Source organism: Zingiber officinale, chromosome 5A (genome assembly GCF_018446385.1).
Source record: "Zingiber officinale cultivar Zhangliang chromosome 5A, Zo_v1.1, whole genome shotgun sequence".
Taxonomy (NCBI): Eukaryota; Viridiplantae; Streptophyta; class Magnoliopsida; order Zingiberales; family Zingiberaceae; genus Zingiber; species Zingiber officinale.
The window spans coordinates 732,271-742,424 of NC_055994.1; the positions used below are offsets into that span (position 1 = coordinate 732,271).

The 10,154-nt window shown below is 39.9% G+C and overlaps 1 protein-coding gene across 1 annotated transcript; it reads right to left on the minus strand.

Moving 5' to 3' along the window:
* Positions 1–9,384: 9,384 nt before the first annotated feature.
* LOC121979213 lies at positions 9,385–10,020 on the minus strand. The gene is made up of 2 exons (XM_042531160.1): positions 9,628–10,020; positions 9,385–9,549 (listed from the first exon to the last, which is right to left on the minus strand). Exons 1-2 carry the CDS (start codon positions 9,877–9,879, stop codon positions 9,496–9,498), a joined length of 306 nt encoding a protein of 101 aa, XP_042387094.1. The 5' UTR covers positions 9,880–10,020; the 3' UTR covers positions 9,385–9,495.
* Positions 10,021–10,154: the final 134 nt, after the last annotated feature.

The following is a 10,154-nucleotide window of genomic DNA, read 5'->3' on the forward strand; positions in this document are numbered from 1 at the left end:
GAAAATGACAGAAAATGAAAAATGTGGAAAGTTAAGAATATGATAATTTTACTGGTTGATTGTAAATATAGTTTTGTTCTATAAAATAATTAATGTCAGTATCGAATCAGGGAAGAGGTCTCTGGCGTTGATCCTCTAATGCTCAAGTCAGTCATCAGAACAATGGAAGAAAGCGGAGCAATAGTAACTTTAACGCAAATAATGAATCTCGCGTACTTCTGTTGGTGATGGACCCCCTTTTATATAGAGTCCTGGTTGGCGAAGTGCACGCTTCTCGAGGCATGGGTACGTTCTCCAATATGCTCTATGAAAAGACCTGTCAAGAAAGTACCTCTGACATCATACCTTAACAGGACATGCATATCCCTGACAAGACAGTAGAAGTTTCCATAGTACGATCCACCTATCGATCATGCCTCGTGTCAGCGGCACTATCTCCCAGAAGGATACCGAGGGATACGACCATGGTCCCATTGCTTGGCCGAGTGGGGTAGCCGCTCTGCCGGGACTCCTTCGCTTCGTCCATGGTTAGGTCCCGCTTCTTGGCCGAGTGGGATAGCCGCTCGGCCGAGACTCCTCCGCTATGTTGGCCTCCGTCGCTCTTCCTTGCGATAACTGTGTAGTAACATGCTCTCCCCCGTTCGGACAAGCTATCTAATCTCCTCAGTGTCATGCTATTCCACACTAAACGTCGGATTATTTTATCATATTATCCCGAGCTGGATGGGTGGTCCGCTCGAACATGTCTCCCACCGGTCGGGCACTGAATACCCCGACCGACCGTTACAATTGTCCTCCATTCGGCTCTTTGACACCTTGACATTGACCACTTTGACTTTGACTTCTACCTTGGTTCAGGTGGGCCTCCCTATATCGCTACATCACAAACTTCCCCCTCAAATCTAGTCAAAAGAGACTACAAATCTAACTGACTAGACAAGTAGTGTCTCCGGTGTCTTACACAGTCGATAGGACCCTATATATGCTCCCCAATTTCTGATCGGCACAAACGTCTTCGCCATTCAGTTTCCTTTTGTCAGGCTGGGTCCCTAGCTACCGCTCAGATCATGTCTCCCCAAGCGGATGATGCGTCGGTCGTTCGACTATGTGAAAATCCATTATTTGTGCCTGGTCGGAGTGATGGGCGACAAAACTTGGCTAAATTTTCTCCTTTCCTTACGCTCCCTCAGCTAAGCGTTCTCACGTCATCCAAATTTCTTGAAGACCGTGCAAATCGCTGATCATTATGGCCGAGCACTCGGTCATACCTATTAATTAAGTCACATTAATGTCTTCTGATGGTTGAATGTCACATGTCCCACTTTCTATCGCCGCACGTTTGACGTGACAGGTGGATATCCGCTGGCGACATGACAACCGTCTTTTTAAATTCAATGGCTAGATCTTCTCCTAGTTTTTCGCAACCTTGGATCGGACGGTTCAGGTCGATCAGAAGGTTTAGGTCGATCGACCATGAGGTTTATAAACCTCACTTGGGTCGTCGTCTTCTTCCTTCCTCACGCTTTCGTCTTCAAGCTTTCTCCGCGACGCTTAGCTTCTTCTTCCTCTCCGGTGATCTTTCTTGTAAGATCCTTCACTTTTTCTCATTTGAATCTGTTTGTTGTTCTTTCTCGACCTCGTTTTCGATGACTAGTTCCTCGCAACCCCCCCCCCCCCCGGCCCCATTCCTGGGCTCTGATATACTTCCACCGAGTCCAGATTCGACGGGGATGATGTTGAGAGTCTGAAATCTGACTATCAATTTCCTTCCGACTACCAAATTGATATTCCTTCTGCTTTCGATCAGCCACATGAATCACTGTCGGGTTTTTTTATGTTTCATTAAGGGTCAGTTCACCGTCGGTTTGTGGTTCCCTATTCATCCTTTCTTTTCTGCAATCTGTAAATACTTTCATATTTCTCTTAATCAATTAGTGTCGAACTCTTTTAGGCTGTTGTGCAAGGTCATAGTTCTATTCCGCCTACATGGCATTCCTTTGACTTCTCAACTTTTTCATTACTTTTATTATCCAAAATTGTCTAAGCCGGGGACCTTTTTGTTCCAAACCCGAGTGGGTTTGATCTTCTTTGACAAAATATCGTCCTCCAATAAGCATTGGAGAGACCACTACTTCTTTGTTCGTTTTCCCGAGCAACCAGACTTCTCGATCGACTGGCAATTGGAAGTGATGAGCCCTCCATCGCTCAGGAAGTACAAAAGTTGATCAGACTATCTTCAGACAACTTCAAACTTGGCCGATCAGAAGGACCACATTCATAAGCTGCTGTTGGAGAGTGTCCTTTACGTGTTTGACTTGAGCCCGATCCGCACGAAGCTTCCGTCCAGCCTAGGTATGTTCTTTCTTCCCCGAATCTTTGAATCTAACTGATTTTTACTCCTCTTTTGCAGCTTGAATCATGTTGCGAGCATGTTTGATTGGCAAGTGCAAGCTTGAGGAAGTAAAGATCAACGCTGCAGTTGTGGCCGAGCTGGAGAGTCCCAGCCTGCAGCCGATTGGCTCCCACGAAGATCCGCTCGGCGACGAAGAGGGAACACAAGCACTGGGGAGTGGAGGGGAAGCCAGTTAGACGACTGCTAGCGGAGGGGGAGCTACAGCGGGCCTTCCTCCCGAACGACCTTCAATGCTTCCGATTGCGGTGGCTTCGGAGTCAGCCACTTCCGGCGACTGCGACAGTGCAAGAGACATTGTCGGGACGCCTCCGCTCCGTCCATGGTTAGGTCTCGCTCCTTGGCCGAGCGGGGTAGCCGCTTGGGTGGGACTCGTCTGCTTTGTTGGTCTCCTTCTCTCTTCCCTGCGGTGACTGTGTAGTAACATGTCCTCCCCCATTCGGACAAGTTATCCGGTCTCCTCAACGTCCTACTGTTCCATACTAAACGTCAGATTATTTTATCATATTATCCCAAGCTGGATGGGTGGTCCATTCAGACATGTCTACCACCGGTTGGGCACTGAATGCCCCGACCGGCTGTTGTAATTATCATCCGTTCGACCCTTTGACACTCTGCATTGACCACCTTGACTTTGACCTCCACCTTGGCAGTTGATCCCGTGCCATGTGGGTCTCCCTATATCGCCGCATCATCCTACATATCCTTATATGTGTGGTGATGGACGACATCTGATATGGCCCCACTTAGCCTTTGTGCTAGTTTATAAAAATCATCACCTTAGTGTTCTACAAATAAAACCAACACCAAAATTATAAACTACCATCATTTAGCCTTAGTGTTGATTTATAGAAAACAACACAAGGTGGTGTTGGTTTTTATAAACCAACACCAATGTGGTACTGATTCTATATGTACAACAACTCTCTTCTTTCTCATGCATGTAAGATGATGTTGGTTTGTAGAAACCAGCACTAAGTTGGTGTGCTGGTTTCTATAAATCAACACCAAGCCTACAAATCAGCATTAACGTAGTGTCGCTTTCTACAAATTAAAGGTAGTGCTAATTTCTACAATCCAACATCACCTTAATGCTGATTCATAGAAACTAGCACAAAGTGGTATATTAAGGTTACAAATCAACACCAAAATGATACTAATTTTCTATAAATTAGCACCAAGGTGGTGCTGATTTTTCTGTAAATCAACACTAAAGTGGTGCTAATTTCTATAAATCAACACCATCATGGTGTTGGTTTGTAGAAACCAACACTAAGTGAGGTGGTGTTGATTTCTACAAACCAACACCACCACTTAGTTCTGGTTTCTACAAACCAGCACCAAGGTGGTGTTGATTTCTACAAACCAACACCAAAGTTTGTAGAAATCATCACTAAGTGGTGCACCAAGGCTACCAACCAGCATTGGTGATGGTTTGTAGAAATCAGCACTAAGATTAGTTCGTAGAAATCAACACAAAGGTGGTGTTGATTTTTTCAAACCAGCACCACCTTGGTGCTAGTTTATAAAACCAACACCAAGCAGTGCACCAAGGCTATAAATAAATATGAAGGTGACGTTTGTTTGTATAAATCAGTATTATTTTAGATGTATGAGAGAAAAAAGAGTTATTGTGCAGTGAAATTAAAAAAATAAATTTTAAATATATATATATATATATATATATATACACAAAGATCGATATAACTTTTTACTTAATCTATATAATATTTTGTTTTCAACTAAAAGATGATTTCTATATACTTTTTAAATTAAAAAATTTGACTTTGTGACATAGTTTGCGTTTCTAATCTCTCTTTGACTTTTGGCATAAGAATGGTTACTTGTCAAACTTGATGGATGGGGTTATAGTGAGACATTAAATGAATAGCACTTCAAAAAATGGTACCACTTTCACATAAATTGCTATGAGGACCTCTCTACAATTAAATTCATTAATCGAAATAAAGAGAAGGAAAAAGAATCATATTTGTGGTCCAAAATCAGCATATATATCATTGAAATGTAAATTAAACATTGTGTTCTTATTAAGAACAACAAATATTTTAAATTGAATCAAATGTACATTTACTTTCAAGTTGAGATTCACATTAGGCTATAATTCAAAACATAATATTACAATTAGTGTTCGAATTTATTCTCCAGGAACCAAATAAATTTCATCTATATCCTTCACAAAGAATTTCAACAAAAAAACAAAGGGTTTTTTTTCAGTACCTAAGCATTGATCGAATAAAAAACATGAAACGCAAAGTAAACTTTATTGGATAATATGATATGGCAGGATTCATGACTCGGTTAATGCCACCCTCAATTTGTCTGATTAATTCCGGATGAAACTTGGGTCAAATTGGCTGACCTATGTCTGAATTTTGGTCGAGTCAACTTGCTCCAATTGAGCTCAATCCAAAGCAATCTAACTCACATATAGATTAAGCCTAACCTATAAGAATTCAAAGGACACGACCGTTAGAGAGAAGGTCGTGACGATTACAAAAGTGCACGTTATAGAAATATGTCGTTGGTTATAATGGTGCAATTAGGGAAAGAGATAGAGCTGTAAACAAGTCGAGCCGAGCCGAGTTTTGGGTTGTTCAATCTTGTTTAGTAAGGTAACCAAGCCGAACCGAGCAAAGCTTAAAATGAACTAAGCTTTTGAAATGAGTGTTCAAGCTTCGCTTAGTTTATTTTTTATGAGCTTGAGCTTGTTTGAAGTTTGGCTTGAGCTTGGTTCGTTTAGAAGTTATCATGCTCTCAATTCAAGCTTAACTTGAGCTTGGTTCGAGCTTGGCTTCAGCTTGGTTCGAGCTTGGTTCATTTAGATATTATCAAGCTCTCAATTTAAGCTTGTTTGAAATTTGTAGTTGTTTGATTGGTTATTGAGTTTGATAATTTAAATTTATTTATTTATTTTTTTATTTTATTTTATTTTATTGTTTATTTAGTATATTGAAAAGAGTTTTATTAATTAATATGGTTCGTGAACATTATTCACGAACATTGTTCAATGTTGTTCACGAACGTTAACGAACTGGACACATATGTGTTCAAGCTTGTTTGTTTAGTTTAACGAGTTGTTCAAGCTTATTTGTTTAATTAATCTTATATATATTGAACGAAAATAAACAAGCTCTTACCAAGCTGAACACCAAACTTGTTCACGAACGTTTGGTTCATTTACAGCTCTAGAAAGAGGCGCACTAGAGATGTGTCATTTAGAGTCTTCATCCCTATATAAGATAATGGGTGCTATATGATTAATCTAAATTTTAAAGGTAATAACTTTTAATTTAGAATTCGAAATTAGACTCTAACAAGCATGTGAAATTTTAAAATTTACATTTGTTATCGGAGAACCCGCGCGTAACCGCTAAATTTTAAACCCAAATTCCACCATTTAGGTTTTTCTTCAGAGCAATTTTACTATTTTTAATGATTTCTATTTTATAGATTAGAGTTTGTTTACATAATCATCTTATTTTGCTAATTTCATTTTGGAATTTTTGTTAAGAAATTTTCTTTTCTGATAAAACTTTCTTTCCTTTCTTTATAAGATAGGAATCAAGGATCGTATGTTAGAATTTTTTTTTTCCCATTTTTAGTCTATATAATCATTTGTATAGCTGTTGAGGAATTACTCCTCTACAGTGAATAAAATTTCTTTTTCTTAGTAGTTTTGACAAGGTTTTTTTTTTTTTTTACTTTTTACTCTCTTTTTACTCTGATCTCCCTTTTCATTTGCCCATAAAATAATCGTTACACTGTACAACAAAATAACACATTAAGAGCGGATAGTAAGAGATTAAGTTTTAAAATTTTTCTCTTCTCTATTGTCTTTTCGATAACTCTTTATGTCAAATTTGATTTTAGCATCGGAGTGATCTTGTCAATGTACACCTTTGATTCCCCTTCTAACCTCTTTGCGAGTCTTTCTAACACCGACCAATAATATAAAATAAAGAATTCAACTATATTTATAAGAAAGAAGATAGGAAGGAATTACACGTGGAAGAACAAAATAATTCATCCGGTCCGAAAATTGAAAAGATGAAAAGTTAAAGATATAACGTTCTCATTGATCATATGCAAATTTTGTTCAGATCTACAACATAAACTATGTCAGTGTCGAGTCAGAAAAGGGGTCCTCGGTGTTGGTCCTTCGACGCTCAAGTAAACCATCGACGATGAAATATAAGGCGTGGCAATAAGAAGATTGTAGCACAAATAGTGAATATCGCATGTATTGCGTACCTCCGCCGATACTTGGACCCCCCCCTCCTTATATGGAGCTCCGGTAGCGCGTGTGCACTCTTCTCAAGACGAACACGCTTCTCAAATATTTCCCTGAAAAGACTTGTCAGTAAAGTGTCTCTGACACAGTACCTTAACGAGCCGAGCATATCTCTAAAGTGACAGTGGAAGCTTCGGTCGTACAATCTTTTGGCTGTCCATGCCTGATGTCGACGGCACCAACTCCCAAAAGGATGTCGCTGGATATCAGAGAGAGTGTACTGGTAGACCAAACGGGTTGGCTGCTCGATCGGGATCTGGTCGCTCAGGTGTCCCGTCCAGTCGGCCAGAGCCTCGCTACTTCTGCACCTGTGTCCGTTCAACCGAAGTCCACTTTGCCACTACTGCTGCCGAGACCAGTTGTCAAGCCGAGCGGAGTAGCCGCTCGACCGAAGTTGAACTATGTTGTATCAAGCTATGTTGTTTGGCCGAGCAGGGTAGTCGCTCGGCCAGGCTTCTGTACCTTATTCTCCGTTCGGCGTCCAATAATTCATTAAGCGCCAGTCGTTTAACTTCTCCCCGTGTTGAAGGCGGTGGTGGATCAGGACATTCTTCCCCAGCCGAGGCATGCTTAGTCTGATCGGTCGATGTTATCCGCATGTTGACCGTCTTAATTTTGACCTTCATCGTGACCGTGGCATGAGACTCTTCATCATCACCGCATCAATAATCATGGATCCTTTGAAGTTCATATTTATTAATCACCATATAATTCTCACTAAACGTTCATATAATTTTTAATGAAGCCCTTATTTTTTCTCTAAATGAGACATATAATCTTCTAGACTGCTCATTATAGGCAATTCTTACATCCAGTAAAAAAACTTCCATGAAATTGAACCAAACCTGTCCCAAGTTCAATATTACCTAATTCTATATTTGCTCAATGGAGCAGTTACAAGTAAATGGGCCCATCGATTGGAAATAACTGCCGGAAACCGGCCCATCATGATCATCCATTCCTCATTAATGAAAGGTTGCAAAATGGCTGCGTTCCAGATCTCAATCATCGAGATTCGATCCATCACGACCGACCATTTTTCTCTCTATATATAGATATTAATAATTATTATTATTATATTTTGTTTAGATTTAAATTTACGAAGCGGTAAGATTGGTCGGTGACTGCGAAATCAATGTCTTTCCGCCGCCGGCCTCGCCGTTGACGAAATCCCGTTGACTTCTGCGATATCTAGTTGTGGGCTAAATAACTTCCGACCGGCCGTCCATGATTTAATTTAATGTTTTTCTTTTTTTTTTTTGGGTACAAATTGGACGGAGAAATTGGTTAAAGATTGAGTTGTGGATGGGATGAATTTAAAGCGTTCGTTGGTTGAGGGTTTTTATTTCTCGTATAGTTTTTTTAAGTAGAAATTTAAATTTAATAAATAAAATAAAATAAAATAGATATTTAGAGTTGATGAGACATTTGACAAGGTCGGTCTTCTTCCAGCCCAACCGAAAAACTTCCGCAACATGAGCGTGTCTGATCCGAGTGAACGTGAGTGACATCGAAGCACATTAATTGCCCTCGGTGGGGGCCACCAGAAAAAAATTACCTTGTTAGTGAAGAAATTATTTTTTAGTAGGTTCGTGTTGATTGGTTAGGTTGAGTTGATTAGTAATAGATAAAATTATTATAATACAAAAAGAGTTCGAGAGAATTTTCCTTGTGTCTTGATCATTTGCACTAATGGTTAGTAGTCATCCGTGATTTATCTCCTCCGTGTTGACCTAGGGACGGATTAACGGGGGCGCTGATGGTGAACGAATCGTCTTTTGCCACATGGAATCGATCATGTGAGATCGCTGGGTGACGATTTTATTTTTTGATGCAATGTGAGTTTTTGGAGGATCAAATGGAAGAGTTTTAGATGAAATATTTAGTTTGGGGAATTTTAAAAGATCTTTTGATGTTTATTAGATTTTTAAAATGATTAATGCTCATTTTTTTAGTCAGGTTGCTCAAAACTAAAATGCCAATTTTACCCTTTCATTAGAGAGAAAAGGGTTTTTTTTTTGTTCTAAATTGAAAGTCTTATAAAAGAAAAAAATTCTTAAACTATGAGCAATTCACTTGATACTGTTAGAACATTATACATTATAACTTCACTCCACTAATGGAGAATTTCTTATCAAATACCATGACTTCGACTTCAAATAGATTTGTATAAACTCCTTAATAACAGTTATGTAGTTAGCTTTAAATGACCTACAATTAAAAGAGTTTTTAATAAAAAAAATTTAATGACTCAAATTTGTATAACAATACTGTTTAGAGAGATTTAGTTTCATCACTCCCACCTCAAAGATCAAATAAATGGTTATGGTGCAGCGATAGGGTATCTAAGTTATTACTTGGTATTTACGGTTCGATTTACAGTTATGACGTATTTATAAAAATTTTTCCTCCAAATGAGACGCATAATTAAAAGATTCCGATGGAAAAAAATTTCGTGTCCCCATCACTCATGGTGTGATGATATGAGGTGGGATAGACTTCCTAATCAATAAGGGTATTATATCTATGGACTTTGAAAAACTTATAACTCTGGACTATCTGCATGAAAAGAAAAAAAAAAAAGAAAATTTTTTAGCTCCCGGGGCTATGATAAAAAAATGGGACGAGTTCTTTACGCAACAACGATTCAAATTTTAACAGGAGTTTTTAGTTGAAAAAAAAAATACTTAACAAAAATTTGTTAAAAAAAAAAAAAAGGGGGCTTAGGTTGGTTCTTACACCAACCTTGTTGTGGCCCCATCGTTCATGGCCTTCATGTTGGGCTGACATGGGAAGACGATTCTCTTCGGATCCTCCTCAACTTGAGCTTAAAAAAAATTGTAAAAAAATTAATAATAAAATAAAATAAAATAAAAAGGAGGGAGGTTGGGCATCGGAGTGGTACCTGAATGTCTGGAACTGACGACAGTGACGAGGACTCGAGCTTCATTAATGCGGTCGGTAGTAGACCTTCCTTACGCGAAACACGCCATGCCTTGCGGTCTCGGCTCCACCGGGACACCACTCCCTCGCCGCCCTCAGGTGCTCTCTTGTTGCCTGCCCACCGCGGCGTCAGATCCCACCCACTGCCGCGGCACCGTGCCGTGTTCGGACACTGTCCCATGCTGCCACAACGTGCATTTCTCACACGTCCCATCACTCGTTGCAGCGATGCACACTACAATTAATGGTGGCTGCCAGCCTCCCTCGAGCCATCAGCCATAAGCCATGCCAATGCCATGCATGGGCACGTCGACCTTGGAGTTGACTCGCGACGCCTTTGAAGAGGCTGAGGTGGAAGTGGCATGGCTATCGTACACTGTCCATCACCCATCTCTATCGAATTTATATCCATCGAACTAGAGATTAACAACGAAACAGGGTAGGAAAGAGTAGAGTAGGGTTGGGTTGATCCATAGCAGTTCATTAAGG